Source organism: Mesoplodon mirus (assembly GCF_964341445.2).
Source record: "Mesoplodon mirus genome assembly, chromosome: 11".
NCBI lineage: Eukaryota > Metazoa > Chordata > Mammalia > Artiodactyla > Ziphiidae > Mesoplodon > Mesoplodon mirus.
The window spans coordinates 40698336-40724855 of NC_138987.1; the positions used below are offsets into that span (position 1 = coordinate 40698336).

General features: G+C 55.1%; 1 protein-coding gene across 1 annotated transcript in view; it reads left to right on the forward strand.

The window, feature by feature from the left end:
• PARVB (parvin beta) overlaps window positions 1-26520 on the forward strand; it is a 116336-nt gene that overhangs the window by 71410 nt on the left and 18406 nt on the right. Inside the window, exons 4-8 of the mRNA XM_082634693.1 lie at window positions 5411-5513; window positions 13041-13181; window positions 14902-15017; window positions 18116-18174; window positions 20997-21016. Of these exons, the coding sequence (XP_082490819.1) occupies window positions 5411-5513; window positions 13041-13181; window positions 14902-15017; window positions 18116-18174; window positions 20997-21016 (439 nt within the window). The remainder of the gene's footprint in view (window positions 1-5410; window positions 5514-13040; window positions 13182-14901; window positions 15018-18115; window positions 18175-20996; window positions 21017-26520) is intronic.

Sequence of the window (26520 nt, forward strand, 5' to 3'; positions counted from 1 at the left end):
GCTCCATCCTCCGATGGGCACCGGCCCCTCCCGGCCTCCCTGCTGGGTCCACATTGGGATAGTGGTTCACTCCTCCGTGGCCCGGATCTCGCCACCCCGCCACCAGGCCCGCCTGCCCCACCCCCTGGGCACCCACTTTCTGCTCAGCTGTTTCCTATCCCGCCCTTGAAGGCCGCTTCCTCTGCTCCTGGGGCCGCGTGACCCCTCATGTCAGAATCCTTTGTGATGGCTCGTGCTCACCATTCATCTCTCTCTGCTGCGTCTCCCGGCTGGACCTGGACTCCCGGGGGCGGGGGATGCGCCTCCTTTGTCCCCACGTCCTGGCACCAGGAAGGCGCTCAGTGACAGCCGTTGAGTTGCATGTAATACTGCCACTTAGCTCCAGTAGTTGCTGTGAAATCCCTGATGAAAGGCCAACATAGCAGATTCCTAGAACTTTGTGGAATTAAGGGCCCGAGGATCAGGGCGCTCCTGCCAGGAGCCTGGTTGCTGGTGGCTGGAGAGGTAAAGCTACGGGGCAGGTCTGTCTGTGATCCTGAATCTGCTGTTTTTGGCTGTGTAACCAGGTCCCAGAAGGGTGGATGTTGGGGTCTGGAGAGCTAGGTGGGTCTCTGCTCTGTGATGTCGGGGCCTGGACGGGCAGGCGTCCTCCCAGCTGCTTCCAGACCCCCCTCCGTCCCCGTACTGCCGACTGTGCCCCGCCACCCCTCCTGGTTCTCCCCTTCGTTCACTGATACCTACAGCCCCTGGCCTGGCGTCTTGCTCTCTGCCCCGCCTCCCCCATTCCTGCCGCTCTATCCACCGAGATGCCCGTGCACCAGCTCCTTCCTCAAGCTCCCCCTCTGCATCTGCGTGTACTCAGGGTCAGGGTCAAACCTTGCTTCTCCCCAACCCCCTCCCCGTGCCCCTCCGGGGTCCCCATGTCCAGTCCCCACTGCCCCTAGTGCCCACGGTCACTCATCTCATCCACTGCCCCCTCCCCTCCTGGCCCAGGTGAGAGTCCAGGGCTGGCCCTGCCCCCCCCCGCCCCTCTTGGCCCTGGAAGCCCCACCCCCTGACCTCCCAGGTGGTTCCAGGTGGCTACAGGGCTCACCCTGCACCTCCTTCCTGTCTCTGCTCAGACACCACTTCCTCCAAGAGGCCTCCTGACCCCCTGATCCCCATGACCCCTCTGCCCTCTCCATCCCCAGACTCTGCCTAATTCTTCTCAACAGACTTATTTTTAAGAACCATTTTCAATTTACAGAAAAATAGCAAAGATAGTACAAGAGTTCCCATATTTCCACACCCAATTTTCCCCATTATTAACGTCTTAGATCAACATGGTACATTTTAAAATTAATTAATTAATTAATTAATTTTTGGCTGCGTTGGGTCTTCATTGCTGCGCGCGGGCTTTCTCTAGTTGTGTCGAGCGGGGGCTACTCTTTGTTGCGGTGTGCGGGCTTCTCACTGTGGTGGCTTCTCTTGTGGAGCACAGGCTCTAGGCGCGCAGGTTTCACTAGTTGTGGCACGTGGGCTCTAGGGTGCAGGCTGAGTAGCTGTGGCGCACGGGCTTAGTTGCTCTGCGGCATGTGGGATCTTCCCGGACCAGGGCTCGAACCTGTGTCCCCTGCATTGGCAGGTGGATTCCTAACCACTGTGCCACCAGGGAAGCCCTAACATGGTACATTTGTTATATTAATGAACCAATATTAATACATTATTATTAACTAACACCCACCATTTATTCACATTTCCTTAGCTTTTACTAGATATACTTTCTCCGTCTCAGGACCCCACCTGGGATCCCACATGATATCCTGTCTCCTTAGCTCCTCTGGGCTGTGATGGTTTCTCAGACTGTCCTTGTTTTTGATGACCTTGACGGTTTTGTGGAGGACTGGGCAGGGGTTTTGTCGGGTGCCCCTCTATTAGGGTTTGTCTGATGTTTTTCTCAAGACTAGACTGTGGTTATGGGTTTGGGGAGGGAGGCCACAGAAGTGAAGTGCATTCATCCCATCAATCAGGGCACACATGACAACATGATTGATCACTGTGATGTTGACCTTGATTACCCGGCTGAGGTGTGGTTGTCAGGTTTCTCCACTTTATTCTGACTTATTTTTCTCCATAACATCAATCACAGCCTGGAAGTGTGTGTATTTGTTTGTCTTTTAATGTCTGATTGGAAGGTAAGGTCTTCAAGGACAGAGACCTCTCTCGTCTTTTTTATCCCCAAAGCCTGGCACATAGTAGGTGCTCAGTAAGTTAATTGATGAACTCAGTGCCTGCTTATGGAGCTCCAGTGCCAGGCAGTGAGCACTGGAGACAGAGCCACAAACAAGAGGTCCTAGTTCCTGCCCTCACAGAGCTTAAAGTCCAGCAGGGAGATCGTTACAAACGAAGATGTGTTCCCATTGCAAACGTGAACGGGGTCAGGGAAAAGGCCCTTGGGTGCGGTGAGAGCCATGATGAAGGGATGTGGCCTGGGTTGGGTGGAGGGAGGTCAGAGGATGATACGGAGCTTGAGACCTGAAGGATGAGTGAGGGCTGGCCCGGCAGTGATGGAGGGGAGTGTGTTCAGGGTGGAAGGACTAGCACATGCAAAGGCCCTGGGGCAGAGAGGAGCTCAGGGGTTTGAAAAACACCAGTGAAGAGGCAGGGTGCTTGGTGGAGCTGTGGCAGTGGCCTGGGAAGGAGGTTTGGACAAGGGTGGTGGGAAAGGAGATGGCGGGAAGTGGATGCAATTAAGAAGTGGGCTGAATGGATGAAGGGGTGAAATCCAGGCTCCTGAAGCTGGAAGATGGTGTCCTGTTTCCTTCTCAGAGAAGGGGCAGGTTTGAGGAGAGGCAGGGGTGAGTTCAGTAAGAGATGCTCATGGAACACCCGCGCAGAAGGATGGTGCGGGGGGGGCTGGACGTTGAGGGGTTTCTGGGACGTGGGGGGGCATTGGATATCGTGGGAGGGCCTGAGCTGGCCTTGGAGGAGGGTGGAGAGAAGGAAGAGGAGCCATCCAGGGTGATGCCCTTTAAAGATCCAGAGGAGAAGGTGGTGTCAAGGAGGACCCCCGACGCAAGGAAACTGGGAGGGTGGTGAGAGAGGAGGGTGGGAGCTGGGTGACGGGAGAAGGGGCTGCAAGGTGGGAGAGCAGGCAGCTGGGTGGAGAGGTCCAGCTCCCAGCCTCCCAGGATTCTCGCCCCCCAGGGAGGGAGACGGAGCAGGGCTCCAGCGTGGAGCCAGCTCCATCCTGCCGGCCTTTCGGGAATGGCTTCGACAAAACCAGAATGCCACAGGGCTGAGATGGAGCAGGATGCTGTGGTCCTTCCCCCGACTCCATGTGCTCCGCCTGCCTTTTGTCTGTGGAGCAACTTTAGCCAAAGATTAAACCAGAGAAGTGAGAAAATGCAGAAACAAAGGAGAACAGTCTAACGAGACTAAATAATTGTTTAGTCATTAAGCATAGTCAAGGACCTTGATTTCCTCCCCAAGGGCTCCAGATAATATTCTGAGCCGCACGTATCCTGTGAGGTGTCTTATAGGTACTGAAACCCCCACCAGGTGGAAGAAGTTAACTACATGATGACCAGACTGTAGCCATGACATAAGCTGCCACAATTCCAAGAATTGGCCTCAAGGAAATGGGAACAAACTGACCCTGGAACTAAAGAGTAATTGTAGTTCAGACAATCAAGATGACGCTGGTCAGACCACCAAGGACCAATTTCAAGATGACCGCCAGAGCTGCCTGTGCTGTTTCTGCATGGAGCCCCCTCCCTCTGTCTATAAAAGCTCTTGCCCCCGGTTGTCATTGTAGGGGGAGGGAGTCGGCCTTTGGACAGGCGTCCACCCTCTTCCACCCCTAGTTGCCGGCATCCAAAATAAAGCAAACTTTCCTTTCCACCATCCTTGCCTCTTTATTGGCTTTTGAGCAGCAAGTAGCCGGACCCCAATTTCGGCTACAGGGCTGCTGTTTAATTTAATCCCTTTAATTTACTTTTACTTCTGTTCTTCATGGGATTGTGTGTCTGATTTAATGGTTTCAAGTCAGTGGGAAAATAGAAATTTCACAGAAATTTGCTTTGTGGCCAATTTTGCAGGTGGCATCCATATCAGAGAGTGACAGAGGATACTCTAGTCTGGATTTGTGTCCTTTTGTTTATCTCTGAGAGGGCCAATCAGTGCCCATTTCCAGGAGGTTATTGGGACCAATTAGTTAGTTTTATTGGTTTTGCTTGCACAGGGAAACCATGTAATAAGTATATTTTTGATCAAGTCTGTTCAGGCATCTGTTTCATTTTGCGGAGAAGTGCCTTCAGCAGCGTCAGGCAAATGGAATTTTGTTCAGTGGGAGCCCTATTTCTCCGTAGATATTTTCACGATTGAAGCTGTCTTCTTTTATGATATATTACTCAGCAAATTGAAGGAAAACTTGTTGAGAAGAGGCTGGTCTAGAGAAATGAACACATGTGGACGTCCATGTTCATAGCAGCACTGTTGACAACAGCCCAAAAGCAGTGACAACCCGAATGTCCATCAGCTGGTGAATGAATCCGTGAAACGCGTCTCTCCATACAATGGATTCAGCTGTAAGAAGGAACGAGGTCCTGACACGTGCTACAACTTGGGTGAACCTTGAAAACATCATGATAAGGGAAAGAAGCCAGACACAAAAGATCATGTATGATGTGATTCCTTTCATATGAAGTATCCAGAACAGGCAAATCCATGGAGAAAATGGTTTTGTGGTTGAGAGGAGGTGGGGGAGGGTAGAAGGGGGAACGACTGCCGATAATACAGGGCTTCCCTGTGGGGCGATGGAAGTGTGCTTCAGTGCGTTATGGTGATGGTTGCATAACTTTGTGAGTATACTAAACAATTGTGTGGAATGTAAATTCTATCTCAATAAAGGCTTGAAAAAATTAGGGTGCCGCTGGGAGCAGGCTCTCAGAGCTTGTCAGTAATGGCCCCTCCGGATCCCCTTCGGTCCACAGCTTTAGGCCCAGGGCTATCAGGGATGGTTTTAGTGCGGATATTAAGGGAGGGAGGGGGGTGGACGTTTTATGGCTCGCCTGTGCTGTCTCGGGCCATGGGGGGCAGTGTTACTGACGTTTCCTCATTTGATCCGCCCGCCTGCATGCCATGGTGGGCGTCATCTTTTCTTTTGGCCGAGTTCCCACATGTACCCAAGTCCCCGCTGGGAGGAGGCCAGTCTGCCCATGGTGCCGCCCTCCACCTGTGCTCCTGTGAATCCCACGGGAGCCCCGGCAGCCTGGGTGGGAGAAGCTTGCCTATCCCCTCGGGCTCTCCTGGCCCCTGCACTGGGGGTGTCTCGGTGTCGAGCAGCTCTCCGTTCCTGCGCTTGCTCTGGTCATCGCCTGGGCCCTCCTGGCACCAGCGAGCGAGGCCGTAACGCCTGTCCACCCCGCAGGTTCTCATCGACTGGGTCAACGACGTGCTGGTGGGGGAGAGGATCATCGTAAAGCAGCTGGAGGAGGACCTGTACGATGGGCAGGTGCTGCAGAAGCTCCTGGGTGAGTCCACGGGAAGGGCGGCCACCACGAGGGGTGGCCCCAGGCTGGACCACAAGATTCTCTACATGGTGACATTGGTCACTCGTCTGTAAGCCGCAGCCCTGAGCCCATGGCTCCCAGGTGGTGGCCCCTGGGGCCCCGGGTCACCTGCCCTCACGTCGTCTCTCGGGTGGGGGTCCTGCCAGAGCTCCCAGCCACGGGGCTGCAGAGGGTCATGCACAGCTTCCAGAACCATCTGTGGCCTCTACTGTTGCATGCACGCGTACAAGGGGAGCACGGAGATGGGGCACGAACAGGATGCCGTCTCCTCTCTGGGGCAGCCCTTCCTGCTGGCCTGCGTCTGTCCAGCTGTGAGCACCTCCAGCCTGTGCAGGCCCATCCAGGGCCAGGGTGCTGGAGGGGGTGGCCCCCAGCCGTGCCCTTCAGGGACATGATTTAGATGGGGGGTGGCGGGGGAGTGGCGAGGAGGGAGACTGACTGTGGATGCTCTTTTTATGTCTGTCCCTTGGGGACAGAGTTCCTCAGCAAAGTAACATCTGTAGAGCCCTTAGCATGGGGCCGGGCACAGGGCCTGGAGTCAATAAGGGGTTATGAACAACAACACAACAAAGACAAAGACAAAGACATGAGGAGTACAAGCAGGGCTGGTGGGTCCCCCGAGTTCCTCTGAGCACCGGGCACACGGTAACCATGCGTTGACCAAGTGAGCGAAGAAAGCCCTGCAGTTTCCTACCTACAAGGGCGTGGGCTCCTTTTTTTTTTTTTGTGGTACGCGGGCCTCTCACTGTTGTGGCCTCTCCCGTTGCGGAGCACAGGCTCTGGACGCGCAAGCTCAGCGGCCAAGGCTCACGGGCCCAGCCGCTCCGCAGCATGTGGGATCTTCCCAGACCGGGGCACAAACCCGTGTCCCCTGCATCGGCAGGCAGACTCCCAACCACTGCGCCACCAGGGAAGCCCAACGTGGGCTCCTTTTATAGGAAGTGAAAAGGCCCTGGATAGACAAGTATTTGTCTGGATCTGTTGGACGTCATCACCATCCAGTCTCCAGGAGGGACCGTTTGCTGAACAGTCCCCAGGAAGCTCTGATGTATTTTCAGGGTCCCCAGATCCCTGTGAGTGTGGCCTGGTGGACTCAGTGTCCCCTTGTCCGCTAGGATAACTCACCTCCTAACGGTCCCCGGGAGGCCCTGTCCCCGCATCGGTGGGTGCAGACCTGCTCTCTGCGCTCTTTCTACTCACACTCTCACCCCTTAATGACCCCATGGACCAGCGCTGTCCTGTGCAGGGGTCTTCCCAACAGACCGCCTGGAGGGCCACTCCTTCCAGGCAGGGCCAGCACTGGGTTGGGATCATGTTTTGTTCCACAGGGGTGTGCTGGGGAACCCGAGTCAGGCGCCTGGAGTTTGGGGGGTGCTGTTGTGGGGGAGAGATACTGAGGGGAAGCAGACAGGAGGGGCTGGGGCCGGAGAGGAGCATCTCGGGGGGGGCTGACCCGCAGGACGCACCCCTGCAGCTGCCCAGATGGTGGCCTTTGCTCAGCCTCTGTGTCATTCCTCAGTCCTGGGTCCCTGCAGGCGGTTTGCACACTCAGCACAACGGCTCTTAACAGACGGTCCAATCTTGGAGGGAAGCCTGTAGGGTCTTGTCACGTAGACCTGGCTCTGAGGACATGGTGATGGATGGCCCACACGCTGTTTTGTCCTTGTTCAGTCAGTCCTCAAAAAGCACATTAGGAAAGAGAAGATTTTGCGTTTATTTTGGTTATCCCTTCGTTGGTTGAATGAATATCCTTTGGCCTATTGTGTGGCAGGTGTGGAGATGCAATGGTGACAAGAAGAAGGAAGTCCCCATGCCCCACTGCCGACACCCGTTCTGGCAGAGGGGAGAAAGAGAACTATTGTGTGGTGGTTCAACCTAAAACACAAATAGATGCTTTAAGAGAGTGACAAGCACTAGGGAGAGAATCAGAGAGGTTCTGGGGCAGCAGGACTGGATTGGGTGGAAGGGCCGGGTGGTCAGGGGCAGCCCCCCTGGGGAGCTGACATCCAAGCAGGCTTCTGCACAGTTGTCATGGAAAGAACCTTCCAGGCTGAGACTCTGAAGAGAGGAAGAGTCTGCACTGTTTAAAGAGCAGTGAAAGGTGGCTGCAGGTGGCAGGGGTGGACAGGTGGGGCCAGATCACGTCCAGTCCTGACAAAGGCTTTTATTCCAAGTGACAGGAAGCTGCTAGAGGATTTGAGCAGGGCCGTGACAAGGTCTGAGTTAGTGTTTTAAAAGGTTGCTTGGGCTTCTGGGTACAGAATAAATGGGGAGGAGGGTCAGGAGGGGGGCCTGGGAGGTTAGGGCACCATCACAGCAGCCCGGGCATCAGAAGAAGTGGCTCTGTCCAGGATGGAAGTGGAGGATATTTGGGAGGTTAAAGCTGATAGAGGCATGAGGACTGCTGGCCAGGTTTGTGGCCTGAACAACTGGTGAGTGAGAAAGCCCTTGGGAGTAGCGTGGTGAGCGGGAATGAGGAGATGGGTGTTGCATCTGCTAATAGGGCTGATACCCATCCTGCCCGAGTCAGCTGCGGGGTAAGGGTGGAGATCAGCAGTGCAGAGATGGTTAATGCTGTGGGACCGGGTGGCCTCACCCGGAGGGGATGTTCCAAATTCAGTATTTGGCTGAATGCCGTGGGCCAAGAATTAAATAAATCTCTGTTCATCTAAGCTGAGAACCCCCATCTTAAAATGAACTTCTTTGGTACAAGAATAAATCTGAAATATTATCAAGATCGTTTAGTAACTGTCACAATTTTATTATTAAAAATGTTGGTTGGGGCTTCCCTGGTCGCGCAGTGGTTGAGAGTCCGCCTGCCAATGCAAGGGACACGGGTTCGATCCCTGGTCTGGGAGGATCCCACATGCCACGGAGCAACTAGGCCCGTGAGCCACAACTACTGAGCCTGTGCGTCTGGAGCCTGTGCTCCGCAACAAGAGAGGCCACGACAGTTAGAGGCCCGCGCGCACCGCGATGAAGAGTGGCCCCCGCTCGCCGCAACTAGAGAAAGCCCTCGCACAGAAACGAAGACCCAACACACCCAAAAATAAATTTTAAAAAATGTTGGTTGGAGCTTTGTTGTTTCATGGTGTATCATTGGTCCAGCCATTCTGAGCACTGTCAGGTGCTAGATAGCTCTGGAGGTCACTGAACCAGACATTTGTGATGACAGACACTTACTTTCAGCAGAGAAGGATGGAGGAGGCATGGCTCTTAGGCTGGCACTGTCCACAAGGATTCTACTGATGGTGAAGCTGTCCTGGGTTATCAGCTTCCCTCCCTCTCTATGTAAAGACCTAGCTTCCCTCTGACTCTTGGACTTGAAGACTTGGCTGTTGGTGACAATGCTTGTTTATTGAAACAGTGCTTTAAACTGCTGCTTTGCTCACGGCCCAAAGGAGATACTTTCTCATATTTTCAGAAGCAAACATAAGAGTGTTGTACTCACTTACACTTTTATTTCTGATTCTTCTTGCATGCAGCTGTGGCTTCACTCACCCAGTCACCTGAAAAACTTGTATCCCTAAGCCTTAGATCTAGTGATGTGGTTGAAGTCTGTCTCTCAGGATCGCAGGATCAGCTCTGGATGTGCATCTGCATCTCAGCCTTAGACACCTATAAATGATGCCAGTGCCCTCTCTGGGGTAGCGTGTCAGGGGTATCTTAGAGCAAGTACCCTGTAAGAAAGCCTTGCCTGCTCAAGGCACATCCTTTTGGTTCCCTCTTCAGTTGGCCCCAGCAGATGCGGTACTTGCTCTGCAGTGGCTGTGGTTGTCACTGAGTCCTGCTACATCCGCTTTGTTGTCTGTGAGGTCTAACAAGAGGCTGACTTTGGCTCAGGCAGCCTTTTTAGCATGAAGTAGTTGCAGTTCCATCCTGTTGAATACCTTGCATAAATACTCCTAGATAGGCCATTTGAAGTCTCTTGTGTGTCAAGTGCTTTGACATACCACTTTGTTTGAAGAAGAGAACAGTGGAAGAGAATATCCAGATATTAACAGAACATCACAAGGTCTTGCCTGGTTGTATTAATGATGTGCTGTTACACTGATGAGATGCATTAGTAACCTACGTGATCACGTGATCCTGGGGCCCAGGGCTGCCAGGAATGATACTGATGGAGGCATTAAACTCTTTACTTTTCAGAGGCAGAAGCTAAAACGAAATAGGAGATTTTGGCTGAATGCCAGGCCAAAGCTGACTTCTGTGCATCTGTAGAGAGAAGAGGTCTGGGGACTGGGCCCGGGGGGGGATGGTCAGTGGTCAGAGGAAGGGCCAGCATAGGCGTCTGGAGGGTCCAGCCAGGAGAGAGGAGGAGCCAGGGGAACACTGCATTCAGGAGGGATAGAGGAGGAGGAGAAGGCAGGAGTGAGGGTGATGAGGACAGAGCATAGACCTCTGGGTTTGGCCAGCTGTGCGTCACTGCACTAGGAGGCCCCCAGATGTGCCCATCTCCTTAAGAGCGGATTCCGGGGGCAGCTGCCAGACCCTCTGCCAGGGCAAGTTTCAGGGGGTGTAGCTCTCCTGCATTTGCAGTGTGGTCCAGGTGAGCCACCTGTGGGCAGTGACAACGCCCACGCTGGAGCATTGAGGCAGCTCCCGGGCTGGCTGTTGTCCTGCTTCTGACTCATGGCACACGCTTCTCCTTGTGAAAGGCAAGGCCTTCCTTGTGTACTAAGTGTTCACAGCCCCGCATTCGGCCATCACTCACGTTTTCCAGCCACCGCTGAGAATCCACCCCATCTTCCTCTGTCTCTTTCTATGCTAGGAAGATAGGGGTCCTGGCCACGCCCAAACCCTGAGCTGCCCCTGCAGCCCCATCGGCGGGCAGAGTGATGCTGGTGATGCGGGCGGCCAAGGACCTCGTTCTTTCCCACTTGGGGGAGTTACCTGAGACGCAGCCACAGGCGGCACCCAGGCACGGCCAGCCTCCTTGGTTTCTGTTACTGGCTGAGTTGCGTCCCCCCCAGAACTCGTAAGACCTCGGGATGTGACTTTATTTGGAGACAGAGTCTTTAAAGTTAAAATGAAGTCAGGGTGGGCCCTCAACCCGTCAGATTGGTGCCCTTATAAGAAGAGGAGGGCTTCCCTGGTGGCGCAGTGGTTAAGACTCTGCCTGCCAATGCAGGGGACATGGATGTCCTCCCACATGCCGAGGAGCAACTAAGCCCGTGTGCCACAACAACTGAGCCTGTACTCTAGAGCCCGTGAGCCACAACTACGAAGCCCATGTGCCACAACTACTGGAGCCCAAGCGCCTAGAGCCTGTGCTCCGCAACAAGAGAAGCCACCGCAGTGAGAAGCCTGTGCACCACAACAAAGAGTAGCCCCCGCTCGCCACAACTAGAGAAAGCCCACATGCAGCAACAAAGACCCAACACAGCCAAAAAAAAAGAGGAGACTAGGATGCAGACACACACAGAGGGAAGACCAGGTGAGGATGTCGACAAGCCTAGGAGAGAGGCCTCAGGGGAGACCAACTCTGCTGACACCTTGATCTTGGACTTCTAACGTCCGGGACGGTGAGAAAGCAAATTTCCACCGTTTAAGCCATCCACCCTGTGGTACTTTGTTACGGCAGCTGTAGCAGGCTGATACCATTTCCTTCCCTTCTCCATCAACGACTCCTTCTCCCCCCGGCATCTTGGCAACCAGGTTTGGCTGGCGGCAGGGACAGCAGAGATGTGCTGGGCTCCCCGTCTCTCCCAGCGGGCGAGGCTCTAGGACCACCTGGCTCTCTGCAACCCTCCTTCCTTCCCCAGGGCCCCTGCTCCGTCCTGTCGCTGGCTTTTGAGCACCTGGGGACCTGCTGTGTATTTTCAGAGGGTTCATATGGGCAGACAGCTGTGGATTATTCAGCTAAGACCTATTAGATACAGATGGAGGGAAATCAGAATGCGTAGACAGGAATCATTTCCATCCTCTGTTGAGCTGCTTTGTTTTGCCGCGAGCACTCCCTGCCCCACAAGCTGAGGTCCTTCAGGTGTGGCTGACTCCCCGGTAGAGCTCTGTCTCTCGTGTCTGTGCTGCCTCTGGTCCTAGGACAGTGCCTGGCGCACAGTAGGTGCTCAGTAACTGTTTTGTAAGCGAATGAATGAATGAATGATTGGACTACCCTGAGCCCAGCCGATATGTTTGTGTAATGAGTGGATCCTGAAGGGGGGATATCGAAACTGCTTGTTCTTGTTCTCATCGAGGGAGGGGAGGGTCGGGGAGACAGTGTTGACGGAGCAGGGGCCTCTGGAGAAAACGCCTTACACAGAACTTTGCTGGGGAGCGCTGGCAGCAGCTCTGTGCCGAAGGCTCACCGCACGTCAGGCTCCATGCCCAGCACTTTGTCATCACCCTCTCGCTTCCTGATCTCGCCGTGTCCTGCAACGTGGCTTCTGTTGTTGTGTAGAGGAGATCTATCGGGGAACCCTGAGTCTTGGAATGAATGAATAGGCGGGGCGCCTGGGGAGCCTTCCTCGCCTGCCCCTTATCAGGTGTGGGGTGAGGCGTCCCTCCTGCTCCCCTTGGGAGGGGAGTGAAGGCGCACGGGCTGGGGCTGGGGTTCAGCTTCAGTAACTGGGTCTTGAGCAGATGTGACCGTGCTCCAGGTTGCTCCCTGCTCACTCTTGCTGAGAAAATGGTAGCAGGTCTCTGAATATCTCATAATCCTTCTTACCGTGGGGTCCAGCTGTTAGAGAAAGAAGAATTGGGAGCGTACGAGTGCAGGGAGGCTGAGGCAACCCCTGAGGCCCTTTTGATTTTCTCACCAAAGTTCTTTTCCCTCTGGGGACCCACTGGCCCAGCCTCTTCACCTCCGGTCCCTTCCCCACAGGTCACCTCCTTACCTCCCAGCTGCACCTTGAATCATCTCGTTCATTCTCTGTGCAGATGCTTGTTCCTGGGTGGGACGCCCACACTTTAATCCTTGAACTCCCCGCCCCCCTTTCATCCTGGAGTGATTTTCTTTCTTTATTTATTTAAAAAAAGTTTTATTTATTTTTGGCTGCGTTGGGTCTTCGTTGCTGTGCGCAGGCTTTCTCTAGTTGTGGCGAGCGGGGGTTTGTTGCGGTGCGTGGGCTTCTCACTGCGGTGGCTTCTCTTGTTGCGGAGCACGGGCTCTAGGCGCACGGGCTTCAGTAGTTGTGGCGCGTGGGTTCAGTAGTTGTGGTCCACGGGCTTAGTTGCCCCATGGCATGTGGGATCTTCCCAGACCAGGGCTCGAACCCATGTCCCCTGCATTGGCAGGTGGATTCTTAACCACTGCGCCACCAGGGAAGCCCTCTGGAGTGATTTGCTAAGGAAGAGGAGCGACTTGAAAGCTCAGAGTTCCGTGGCTCAGCATCCTGGCAGTCCGCACTGTTGCTGATGATCTGCTCCACTTTGCAGCCCCACAGAGGATGGGGAGACCTCAATGCAGCCGGTTGACCAGGCGGCCCTGAGCCCCTCCAGCTTTTCCTGACACTCTGCCTTTTGCCCTTGTCCTTCTTGTTGCAGAAAAACTGGCAGACTGCAAGCTGAACGTGGCCGAGGTGACCCAGTCCGAAATAGGGCAGAAGCAGAAGCTGCAGACAGTGCTTCAGGCGGTGCAGGAGCTGCTGCGGCCCCATGGCCGGGCGCTCCAGTGGACCGTGGACTGTGAGTGGCCGCCAGGATGGGGGCAGGGGAGCGGGGGAGCCCGGCCTCTGAGCTTCCTGCCGTGTCATTCGTCTTCCTGTCTGGCCTTGTGGGTTTTTTTTTTTTTTTTTTTGACATCTTTACTGGAGTATAATTGCTTTACAATGGTGTGTTAGTTTCTGCTGTACAACAAAGGGAATCAGCCATATGCATACGTATATCCCCATATCCCTCTCCCTCTTGCGTCTCCCTCCCACCCCCCCATCCCACCCCTCTGGGCGGTCACAGAGCGCTGGGCTGATGTCCCTGTGCCATGCGGCCGCTTCCCACTAACCATCCGTTTTACGTTTGGTAGCGCGTGTATCAAATCTGGTCACACGCCTGCCCTGAGGGAGGTAGCCAGGAGAGGAGCATGTCAGTAAGGGACTTAGTCACGTCCGCGGTGCTCTGGTTTCCCCAAGCTTCAGGGTGGAGAGGCGCTGTTTCTGGATCAAGAGAGACTTCCAGCGGACGTCTTCCAGATTTGGGTTATAAGACAGAAGAAGCTCTGTGGGGTTCTTGGAAGGACCCTCCACTCCGGATACCAGTGGCCCCAACACCCAGTGAGCTGTGCTACTGGTGACTCACCGATACGGGTCCTCAGAGGTGATGCAGGCCGGCCCCCGGTGTATGTCTCAGAGAGCACTGGCGTTAGGAATACGTGGCATCACAGTATTTCCAGGCAGGACATAAACTCAGAAAAGTGAGGCACTGACCAGGACAGACTGGAAAGGCCTTTGTCCTGCTGCCCTTCCCCAGCACCGTCCCCACGGCAGCGCAGCCAGGAGCGGCTGAGATGCTCTCCCTGCCGCCAAGGGCCCCTGTTCTTGGGTGAGACCGAGGCTGCAGTCAGGTTCACCCCTGGCTTCTTGACATCGAGACCTAGGACAGACCCAGGCCCACCTCTGGGGTTGCAGGGCTGGGGGAGGGGAATCAGTAAAGCCCTGGACAGCATGATGATAATCGTCCACATCCTGGAGAAGAGCTAGTGGCCAGGGATGGCAGCCAGGGCCCTAGGTGGGGCAGGAGGCACGTCTAACACCCCCAAGCACCGTTTGCCCTGCAGAGCCTTCCCTGTGTAGACGGTTGATTGCATAGAGGGAGAACTTTTAAGCACCTGAGATAATAATGCACATTGTTGTGGTGGGTAAGTGCCCAGGTGACCTGTTTTTCCCTGATCTTTTCCCTTCTCTTGTGCTGACTGTATGTTCCTGCTCATTCCCTCTCCTCATCACCCAATTCATTCCTTTTACAGACAACAGGCTTTTGAAAGTGCTTGCATAAGTCACCTGAGGTCAACAGGAAAGAAAAAATTAGAAGCCAGCACTAAATTCACACAGGCTGCTCATCAGCTTTTCTCCATTTTTCCATGGCCTGTGGTTCTGCCCGTGGTTTTCCTCTGAGGTCTCATTTTCACTCAGCATCTTCATTGCCTCCCCCCTCCCGCCCCCTTTTTTTCTTTTTAAATTCAAGTATAGTTGATTTACAATGTTGTGTTAGTTTCAGGTGTACAGCAAAGTGATTCAGTTATACATATATATATTTTTTTCAGGTTCTTTCTCCTTATAGGTTATTACAAAATACTGAGTATAGTTCCCCATGCTATACAGTAGGGCCTTGTTGGTTTCACCGCCTTTTGGATGTGGGCTCGGGGTTCCTGTCTCATGATTTAAAGCAGCCCCCTTCCTCCCTCCCCGACTAGCGATTCACGGGAAGAACCTGGTGGCCATCCTCCACCTCCTCGTGGCCCTGGCCATGCACTTCCGGGCCCCGATCCGCCTTCCCGAACACGTCTCTGTGCAAGTGGTGGTCATACGGGTAAGTATCACCAGCCCGGCAGTCGGCTTGCCCGCGACTCTGCCCCAGAGGCTCCGGTACTCGTTCCTCCTCTAGTTTGCCTGCTTTCTTCTTTTTCCCCTTAAAAGACTACCTTCTCTTTTCTCCTCTTGACGAAATGTATGCCTTACTCTGGCTTCAGAGTAAACGACGGAGCAGGAACAATGGGCTTGATTTGAAGAGAGGCAGGTTCAAAGGCATGAGTGCCTGGAGGTTTACTTTTCCACATTTTGGAAAACAGCATTCATTTCCCTGCAAAGCCAAGTAGCCAGAATTCAGGCCTGTTGAATGAGCTTATTACTCACTGGAGAGGGCTGAGACCAGCGGAATGAAACAGACACCCCAATACCCCAATCAAAGCCTCTCTCTGTTCCCTTCCAATGACATCCATCATCTCCCATCATGTTTTTGAGGGTCGATTCGCTTGCTCCACTTGGAAAAATGTAACTGGGAGCCAGGGTCCTTCTGACGGAGGTGGAGACACCTTTCTTGTTGATTTCCGCTGTGTTCAGGGGCACAGATCCTGCCTTGGCTTCGTGTGTGCAGTCTTGTCCAGTAAACGTGTATTAAGCACCTGCTGTGTCCCTGTGCCCCTCGCCCTGGTTACTTACCGGGGACACTGGTTGAGGAAAGTGTGCTTGGGTCCTGACGGATCAGCTGCTTCTGCCAGAGCGTTGAGGTTATGCTCGGAACATGGCTGTCTCTCGTGTTTCTGTTCCTGCAGATGTCCAGCTCCACACTCTCCTCTGGGTTTTAAACTTATCAGTCCCGTGGTCTCTGCGGTCTGCAAGGCTCTGGCTGATCCTGTGTTTTCTGAAGCCGTCTGACCCCTCCGTTTACCCCGGGAGCTTGGCTCCGACCTGATGGGCAGGAATGTTCCTTTCTGGCATCAGGCGAGAGTTACCTGCCGTTTGGCCCCGTTTGCCTCCTAAAGGGGAATGTTTGTGGTCGGTGGTGGTGTCAGGGACAGGGGACCATTCCTGCCACCCTCGTCTTGGACTCAGGATGGTTGGCCGGGAAAGGCTTCCCAAGGACACATGAGCACATGGTTCCCAAACCCACGTACGTCAGACTCTGGGCCCTAGGAACACTCTGCAACTCAGTAATTGGGGTATTTCCTTTCAGGCCTGCACTTTGGTCCAAGAAAATCTTTGGGGTTTTGCAGAACGTTCTACTTGTCCGGGCAAACAGTCACTGGCGCTTCCTTCCTTGACCAAGGTCACAGGAGGACTCTTTGGGCCACTCCCAGAGTGGGATGAAGCGGGGAGGGGAGGCCCCTGGGGACTGGCTGGTCTCAGGTCTTAGAGCTGCCCCTGGCCTGTCCCTCCACTCCTGGTTTTCCAGTTGAGATGAGGAGATGTAAGAAGTGTGTCAGTCCGTGGAGGGACGGAGTGAGGGAAGGGTCGCGTTTGCTATTTGGCAGTGTGGCCTTGGGAAATCACTTGATTTTCCTGAGCTGCAATGCTTTCCTCAAAACATTGAGATTCTACTACAGACTTTTAAAATATTCAGCCTTGGGACTTCCCTGGTGGCGCAGTGGTTAAGAATCCACCTGCCAATTCAGGGAACATGGGTTCGATCCCTGGTCTGGGAAGATCCCACATGCCCCGGAGCAACTAAGCCCTCGTGCCTCAACTACTGAAGCCCGAGCGCCTAGAGCCAGTGCTCCACAACGAGAGAAGCCACCGCAATGAGAAGCCCGCGCGCCGCAACCAGAGAAAGCCTGCACGCAGCAACGAAGACCCAACGCAGCGATAAATAAATAAATAAATAAATAAATTTAAAATATTCAGCCTCGTCTGTCCCGTACCCAGCCGTGGGCCTGGTATCTAGTGGGTGCCTGATGCACATCTGATGTGTGAATAAGTGGATAAAATGTCTCTGGGCCTCCCCTGCTACTGTCCCCCGTGGGCACTCCTGAGAATCAGCCAGGGTGAGGCCATGGGAAAGCTGATGGCCCCCGACGCCTGGCTTCTCTTCCTTCACTAGAACCAGTGGTGAGAGTTCCCTGGGAGACCGAGCTCAGGAAAGCTCGGGGATCTTGGATCTCGAGAGGCGTCCAGGTGGGCTGCCCAGCAGGTAGTGAGCTCCCCCGTCCCTTGAGGCGTTCATGTAGGGGCTCACGGTGGCGGTTGGGTTAGCGGGCTGCCGCGCTCCACCCTGAGGTCCGGGGCACACCACCACCGCCTCCTTCCTCTCCCCCACCATCGTTGCCTCTCCGTACCTACCAGCCTCTGGGACAGGTGTGTCGCACACCGTGTTACTGTCCTAGGGCTGCTGTAACAAAATCCCACAAACTGGGTGGCTTAAAACAACAGATGTTTGTCCTCTCACATAATAGAGGCCTGAGGTCCGAATCAGGGAATCGACAGGGTCCCTCCACAGGCTCTAGAGGAGGATCCTTCCGTCCCTCTTCCAGCTTCTGCCGGCTGCTGGCACCCTCAGCTGTCCTGGGCTTGTGGACACATCCCTTCAGTCTCTGCCTTCATCATCACGTGGCCTCTTCCCTCTGGTCCACGTTCCTATGTCTCTATTATCTCTTCTTCTAAGGACACCAGTCATTGGGGAGGACCCACCCTAGTCCGTTATGACCTTATCTGAACTCATTACATCTGCGAAGACCTTATTTCCAAATGAGGCCCCATTCTGAGGTTCTGAATGGACGTGACTTCCGGGGGGGACCCTGTTCAACCTGGTGCACGTGTGTTATTTCATCCGATGCCTCCCTCATGTTAAGTATGTCCCTTCATGCTCTTAACCTTTCCCAGCTGCAGGGCGTCGAGGAGTTCTTTGGGAGCGGGGATGTTTCTCCTGAGACTTCCCACGGCTGCCAGCTCTCAGAGGGCAGGAGAGCAGGGGGTGAGGGGGTGGGGCAGGTTCCAGCCACCAGAGGGTCACCCGTGTGGTCCCCTGCAGTCCACCCCCCGAGCATAGCTCAGGTGTGGTGTCGAACCTTTGTTTTGTTCTCTCTTGTCCCCAAGCTGGTCTCCCGGCCCCGGGGCCGTCTGTACATGGCCTCAGCTGCCCTCCTGCTCTGTCTGCCCAGGTGTTGATTTATTTGTTCATTTTGGGGTTTTCAGAAGCGGGAAGGCCTGCTGCACTCCAGCCACGTCACGGAGGAGCTGACCACGACCACCGAGTAAGTGGACCCGCTGCTCTGCCCTCAGACCCTGCACCAGCCGGGGACCTGCACACACGGGGGGCCATTTTCCCCTCCATGTCCCTTGACCTTGAGATGAGATTTTATCGCAAGCGTCCACCCTAGCTTTCTATCCTCCGTGCACTTTCTTCAAAGTTTGTTTTGTTTTTGTTTTTGTTTTGCTGAGGAAGGGCAAGATAGCAGTTTGGTTTGGTATTTAAATGAGAAATTCTAGATCTTTTATTTCTTCCCAGATAGAAAAATGAGCAAATATGTGTGACTTAGGAATTAGAACTTATTTACGCTGCCTGAAATCTTTTCTGGAAAGAGACAGGGAATAATAAACAAAGAAAAATATAACTGAGCACATTCAGAATCTCTTATAAGGAAGAAAAGGATGAGGGGAAATTTAAAACAGTGAACTTTCATATGGTAGGTATGCTAAACACTTCAAAGTTTTTAATGTTGGAACTAAGTTATTCTCCAAAGACTTTGGACTGTCATTCCTTATTTTGGAAGGTGAGCTTTAAGAATGTTGCGAGAGAGGGTGGTGGGGAGGTGTTTAGAATGGTCCAAGGGACCTGTTGTCCTGATTCATTTAGCCATCTGTGTTAGCCCCGTCAGAGGGAGGGAGACACGCCTCTAAACTAGAATCTTCCTTTGAGATAGTCCTGAGCCATCCCTTGCCTCTTAGAGAAGGCCAGGGGGCAATTTTTAAGAAGTCTAAGAGGCTTCAGATCTGTTGAAAATAGCAAATCAAATGGCTCTATTTTGCGTGTGGTTTTTAGGAGGCAGACCCTGTGAAGTATCCTTAAAATTCACTGCCTTTGTGCCTCCTGACTAAACCTGTTTCAGATGAAACAGAGCATTAAAAATCGTCTCAGCTCACCCACCTGCTCAGTTCACAGAGTGATTAATTACTGTGTCATGAATTCATGTATGGTCTTTCAAAAAGCAAGCTGACACAGGAAACCGCTCCTGGTGTGGGAGCTGCCAGGTAGATGGGAGAGATGTGCGGCCTGGCATGTGGCCTGACGTGTGCGCGCATCTGTTCCAGGCCCACAGGAGGGGGATGGGGACATGGTGCTGAGCCTGGCACGGGGGGCCTCAGGCACGGGGGGCCTCGGGCAGCCCGCTTGGCCCATTCAAGAGCAGGAGGAAGGCGGCTTGGGAGAGTCAGGGGTGCGCTGGCATCTTAGTTACCCATCATTGTGTGACAAACCACCCAACCCAAGGGGCTTAAAACAACGGTCATTTTATTTGCTGACAGGGGGTCAGCAGTCTGGTGGGTGGTGCTGGCCGGTGGGGCCCACTGTCCCTCCCTGTGTCTCTCGTCCTCTGGGCTTCCTCCCTGGTGCCCTCAGGGTCCCCAGAGAGTGAGAGGGCAGCTGCAGGTCCCTGCACCCCCGTATGCTGTGTCCCCACCTTCTGTGGGTCAGAGCAGGTCAGTGGTCACCCTGGATGGGAGGGGGAAGGCAGATGGCCCACTGAAGGGGGCAACGGCGAGGCCCGTGGTGGGGGGTGTGCAGCAATGGGAAGAGGCTGTGCTTGGCTTTCCCGGTCTTGCAGAGGGTGAGGGAGCCCTGAGAGGGCGGCGGGGGGCAGTAGGAGCTCTGTCACCAGAGCCAGCCCCTGGGAGCGTGGCCTCAACGATTCACAGCAGCACCCGGCACCCAGAAGGCCTGCTTGGACACCCAGAGGGCCTGCTTGGATGCCCAGAGGCTGAGAGGACGCAGTTCCCCTCGAGGGCTGGCGGTCTAGCTGTCAAGAGCGGTTGTGTCTGTAGAAATGTGAAACCCAACCCAGGGGCCTTGTGGGAAGTGCCGTGTGACCCTCAGGAAATTTCGGGGGCGGGGGAGCACCCTGAAGTCAGAGTGGAGAGAGGTTTCCAGCAGAAGCCGACCAGCCTCCTGCCTGGTCTCCCAGGCTCCAGGTTTGCTCTGTCTTATGGGTCACCTCCTCCAGGAAGCCCTCCCAGTTTGCCAAGCAGGAGTGGCTGCCTTCCTTTTAGTTCCTATAGCATCTGCTGTATGTCACATTTCTGGTGCACACGGGCTGTGTGGAAATGTGGGCTCATGAGTCTGTCTCACCATCAGGCATCATGCGGGCAGGGCCATGCGGTGGTTATTTCTGTATCTCCATGACCTACGCATAGTAGGTGCTCAAGAGACTATTTGTTAAATAATATGGAGGCAAAGAACTTGAGTCTAGAGCGGTTTGGGGATCAAGCAAAGGTCTCTTTGCCTCTCAGGACGCTAGTACACAGAGGGGAGCTGGGCATTCGTGATCTCAGATCCTCAGGGAGGAGCCAGCCTCCTGTCCTTTGTGGTTTCAGCTCTCACCTTGAATCAGGGCCCAGCCTGTGGTTCTCCAGCATCCTTTAGTTTTGTGATTCCCTGGAAGTACATGGTGCTCACTCCCAGAAATGTGACCTCTGGGTAATCTGCACCTTTGTATTTTAAAGTTTAAACTCAAGGTTTAAGCTCACGGTGCTGGAAGACCCGTTTTCTGCTAAAATGTTCTGCGTTACCCACTCCCGTGATTAAACAGCCCCCAAATGACATCAAAGGGGTGGTTTAAATAACGATGGCAATTTGCTGCGGATCTTGTGCAAACATTTAGAATCCACATAAGCACCTCTCACTTGTAATTAGCGCGGGAGAGAATTTATCAAAATGTGACTTACATTTATATAAACAACCCTTCAACTGGGCAGCAGGGGGCTCCGACTTGCCGGTCGCCTCCACCACCTTCTACCATGCTGCTTATTAAACGGGGTTCTGAGCAACCCGTCTGATGGTTCTCTCTGTTCTCCTTTGCAGGATGATGATGGGTCGGTTTGGTAAGTAACCCAGGGGTTGGGGAGAGGGGATGGGGAGTCTGAGGTGGCCGGGCACTGTGGGGCTGCCCCAGGAAGCCCCCGGGGTTCACGCAGTCACACGGGCAGCAGGGCCCTGGGTGGGTTTTGGCATGTGGTTTGCTTCTCAGAGCTGTGGGAGCCTGGGCGGGGATAAGCAAAGTACGGTGGAGGGAGTGAACCAGGATAAAAGGGAGGGCGGCGACGTCCCAGTGAATATAGAGCCTAGTCAGCTAGCCGGAGGGAGCTTCCTTATGGGATGTATTTTCGTATATAGTTTTCCACCTTAAAATCTCCAGCTTAACAGACCTTAGGGTGAGGCAGCCTTGGCTCTGGTCCCAGCTGGGTGACCTTTGGCCTGCTCCTTCACCTCTCTGTTCCCCATCTGTGAGACGGGACCTCGGGGTTGTTGAGAGGATTTTGTGAGACAATAAATGTTCACTCTGTTTGGCCCAGGGCCCGACTTTCTCTCTATTCGTGTTAGTTTCTCTATTACTGTTACTGTTAGTAATAATAAACTCTTGCTGTTCCCAGAGAACTGTTCCCTGCCCTGTTAAAGACCCACGACCCCATCTTCATCTCAGCGAGGGATGGCAAATAAAGGGGCAGCTTGTGGCAGTGTATAGGCCCTTAGGGATGGGAAGCCCCAAGCTTTTGGCTGCAGCAAGAAGCAGCCTGAGCCAGGCTCACCGCTTTGGGGAATATTTCAAAACGAGAAGCCCTCAACACCCACCACCAGATACCGTGTTCTCCAGGGAGCAGAGAGGGGAGCGTGGCTGTTAGAAGGAAAAATGGAAACCAAATAGAAGTTTCCCCCCGTGCCTTGGGAGCCTGCCAGCTGGAGCTGGTCCCTAGCTGCGGGGGCCTCAGTGTGAGGGGTGCACCCCAGAGGCACCCCACGGGCTTGGCCACGGGGCCTCTGTGACCTCATGGCGATTATGGGACAGATGGCACCGCTGCCCCCCGTGTACAAAGAGGGGATGCGGCTCTTTAGTTCTCAAAGGTCTTGAACCAGAGAAAATGCAGCAATTACATGTCCTTAAGCTTTCTTAAGTAGTTCTTGAGCCGTGCTGGGCAAATTCAGTCTTCACTATTTTCTTAAAGTAGCAATTCAGTTCTTTTTAATGGCTTTATTATTAAAAAAACATTTAAAAACAGAGAGGAAAGGAAGCCTCCTGTGTCCAGTTGCTGAGGGCGCAGACAGGGTGGGGAGGGCAGCTCCCAGGGCGGCATGGGGCGCACAGCGTGGGCGACGTGGGCAGCCTGGCCCTGCCCTGGGTCTGGGTGGGGGCCCGTTGGGAGGGGGGCCTAGAGCACCCTTCTGTCGCTTCCCTGTCCTTTCTGCATGGAGGGGCTCAGAGCCCGTGGGCCTGTAGAGGCCCAGAGTTGACTTGAGTGGGGCCCTTGGAGCATCTTTAAGTGTTGCTTCGTTTTCTGTGTGTTTTCACTTCCGTGGGCGGCATGGGCCTGGTTTGGGGTTTGGGGGGCTTGGGGAGACTCAGTTCAGCTGGGGGCTACGCGCGGCCTCCCGTGCAGAGGGGTAGCAGCTCGGCCAGGAAGGCCCTGGCAGCCCTGAGAAGGGGCCCCTGAGGGTCTGGTGGACAGGGTGGTGGCTCCTTCTGAGAGCCCACCGGAGATGGCTGAGCATCGGGGGGCTGTGACACCCTGAGAAGCCGAGGAGTCTGGAGCCGTTCTCAGTACTTTTGAGGCCGCCCATGCTTGTGAAATGCAAACAGGCAATTAGTGGGTGACAGGCGACTCATCTGCCCCCAGTTTCGGCTTCTGCTGACACAGGCCCTGAGGCCTCCTGGTTACCCAGACATACGGCAGCTTCCGCTGGCCCTTCTCCCGCGGCAGCCTTCGGGGCCCCCAGAGCCCCACGGCCCTGCTGAGGTTGAGGTCGGACCCCATCACCTCCCTCCAGGGTGCTGGTCCCCCGATGGTCCCTCGAGTTGGTTCCTCTGCACCCCTCAATCTTCTCACTGCCCCCAGCTTGCCGTAAGCTAAAGCCGCAGCCCTTGCTGGGGCCTCCCAGACCCCCTTAGACCACCCCTCCTCTCTGCCCTCCTCGCTCCGCCTGCATGTCTGTCACCCACAACAGCACCCCGGGGCTCCCCCTTCCAGCTTTTATTTATTTATTTATTTATTTTATTTTATTTATTTTTGGCTGCGCTGGGTCTTGTTGCTGCACGCAGGCTTTCTCTAGTCGTGGCGAGCGGGGGCTACTCTTCGTTGCAGTGCGTGGGCTTCTCATTGCGGTGGCTTCTCTTGTTGCGGAGTGCGGGCTCTAAGGCGCGCGGGCTTCAGTAGTTGTGGCACGAGGGCTTAGTTGCTCCCGGCATGTGGGATCTTCCTGGACCACTGCGCCACCAGGGAAGCCCCCACTTCCAGCTTTTGTACTCTCAGTAGCCTCGGCCGGAAATGCTCTCCCTCTAGATCCCTCCGTGGCTCACTCCCTCAGCATCTCCAGCTCCACTTACCAGGGAGGCCCTCCCTGACCCCCTGGCCTGAATCACCATCCATCCCCTGGCTTGCCACCCGCCGCCCACCTGCTTAATTATTTCTTTATTCATCCCTTTGCTCACGGGGAGCACTTTGCTTTGCGCCCTGCCTGCCAGCCTCAGGGGGTCTGGACAGTCGGGGACCCTCGCTCGGCCCTTCGCTCTTTCCCTTCACATGTGGCTCCTTGAGCTGTAAGCATCCTGTGGGCTGGAGCATGTCTCCCCCGAGTGCATCCCCAGCCCTGGGCCGCACACATTCCAGGAGCTTCCGAAACAAGAGGCTTGGCTAATGTCTGCCCCGGGCAGGGGGTGGGGGGGCGGGTAGCTTCACTGGGAGCCGAGTTCTCATCCTCAGTTTCTCACTTTAGCACTCGTAGTGAGGGATGGGGGGGTCCACGCTGCACCTCCCCCAGGAGCCCCCCTCCCCCTCCCCGCCTCCTGCTGGCATCACTGTCCTGGCTGAGGTGGATGGGAGGCCCTTCTCTCCCCAGGGGAGCTGGGGAGCTGCAGCCTGATCTCCATGGCAACGGGCTTGCTGGCTGCCTCTCCTCCGCAGGCGCCCCTCCCCCTCCCGGGCTTCAGGAAGTTGGGGAGAAGAGAGGAGAAGCTTTCTTCCTCTTCTTCCTGGTCTCCTTGTAGCCCCTGGCCTCTCCCCATCACACCTCCCCATTTCTGTGAACACCGCAGCTGGATCACACCATTCCTGGTCACCACCCTCCACAGCTGCTCACCCTCCAGATGTACCCAGCCCTCTTAGCCTCCCCCCCAGGCCTCACCCTCTGGAACCCACTCTTGGCTTTCTGCTCCCTCTGCCTGGAATGCCCTTGCTCCTCCGCTTGCCCCAGCGAGGCCCCGGCTCAAACGTCGCGGCTCCTGTGGGAAGCCTTCCTCTGACCCCGGGCCTGTGTCCACGTCCCCAGGCTCGGGTGCCTCAGAGAGCAGGCCGGTCACATGGAAGAGGGAAGTGGCTGGAATATCGAATGATGAAGGGCTGCCCCTCAGCCTCCGTGTTGTGTGCAGCAGGGAGTTCTGGGGTCTGGGACAAACGGGGGAGTCTGTGCCCCCGCTTCCATGGGCGGCTCATTGATCTGGGGAGGGGGCGGGAAGAAGGTTCACTGTTGCCTCAGCTTCCATTTCTTCAAGAGAGTCCAGAAATTCAGAACTTTTGGACAGATCTTCCAATTTAAAAAATGTTGACTCAATCAAAAACCACTTTATTTGGAGTAAACTAAGCGTCCCTGAAAGTTGAACTTGGGTAGCCACTGGGGGCCCCTGGCTGATTTGGCCGTTTTCTGCATCTTTCAGGCCTTTTTGGTACCCGTGCTTTTGTACCATCTCCCCCAGCCTGTGCCCTCCCGGGGGCGGGATTGCTCCCTATTCATCCCTGTGACTGCGGGGTAGGATGAGAAGGCATCAGTGAACTGAGCATCAGTGACACACCTGCCAGGCAGTGGCTTGGCCCTTTATTCACCATCTTGCTTAATTCTTACACTGACGGTGAGCCTCGGGACTGTTTTCACTCTGGCCTTATGGCGGGAAGCGCTTTGCCTAAGTCACGGGCACCAGGCTCTCAACTGGATCTGTTTTCATTCCCAAGGCCACACACACCGCCCGGCTGTGATGCCATTTAGTCCCCCGGGCGCAGGTGAGCGGGGCGCAGGGGCGCTGGCCTCCAGACCCTGCGATGGCTCCCCTGCCGCCCTGACTCTGCCAGCCCAGCGGTGGCCCAGCTAAATATACCCAGCTGACGTCAAGGCTTCTCTCCTCCTGGGGGTTTTCTTAAGCTGCATTCAAAGTTTGTGTTTTGCTTTGTAAAGATTTAGCTTTTCTCCCCCCCTCTTAGCAGACTGTCTTTTTGAGTATAATCTGACTTAGATGATTATGAAAATAATTTACAGCTGCTGCGGTAGACAAGCTGGATGAGGGAATTCTGCGGGGCTGGGCCTCTTGGTTGCTGTTGGCCTTTAGGTGAAAGAAGTGGTGTGCCCCTCCCCCAAACGCACTCCCCACCCATGTGTTACACGTGTGTGTACACACCACAGACACACCACACACACGCCTTCCTCTTTGCCTCTCACCTTCCTTCCTGCCACCCGCCCCCAAGGCCGAGGAGGAGGCTACCTGGTCTGGGCTGGATGAGGGCGTGAGCCGCCTGCCGGGGCCCTGGCCTGTGGATGCTGAGTGCCTGCCTTTTGGAGCAGCCTCGGGGGAATGGCTGGGATGCCTCCTCCAGAAGCCCCAGCTCCGGCTCACCGAGTCCCGACCTGCCTGCTCTTTGCCATTTCTCCCCACACCCCTCTCCCTGGGTCAGGCAGCGTTGTCCTGAAGCAGGCCCTGGGTTATCTCTGGTTCTGGGCTCCAGGCCCCTCCAGACACGTGAAGGGGTCTTCCTACCCCAGCGCCCCAGCACTCCGTGCTAGCGTTTGGGTCCAAGCCCCAGCAAGTCATAGAGGGCGTCTCTGCTGGCCAAGGTCGTCTGAGCATATACCATCCACAGGCAGTCTGGGGGGATGGGTGGCTCCTTGAGGACAGGAGTGGGGGCCCCAGGGCCTTCCAGATGCCCCCCTCCCCCAGCCCCTCGGGCCTGGCAGCGACTCCCCACAGTGCTGTGTCCACCCTGGAGACCTCAGCCCTCCTGCCTGGGCTCCAGGGCACAGTGGGCTCTGCCCCCATGTGACCCGCCATGGCAGCGTCTGGCTAGAACCAGGCCCCTGGCCCCCAGCCAGCCCTGCTCCTGTCTTGTCCACTGAGAGCTGTGTTGCCTCGGCCTCCGGTGACCTCACAACTGAAAGCAAAGGGGCTGATCCTGTGTTAATTTGGAAGACATGGTTGGGCCCAGGAGTGGCAGTTAGAGTGGGTCAGGATCCCTGGCAGAAGGAAGGTCCCTGGGATGTGGTGGAACGGGTCACTTCAGGCCCTGCAGATGTTCCAACAGAGGCGGACATCCTGGGGAGAATAGCTGGAGAGGGATTCTGAGCAGGATTTCTT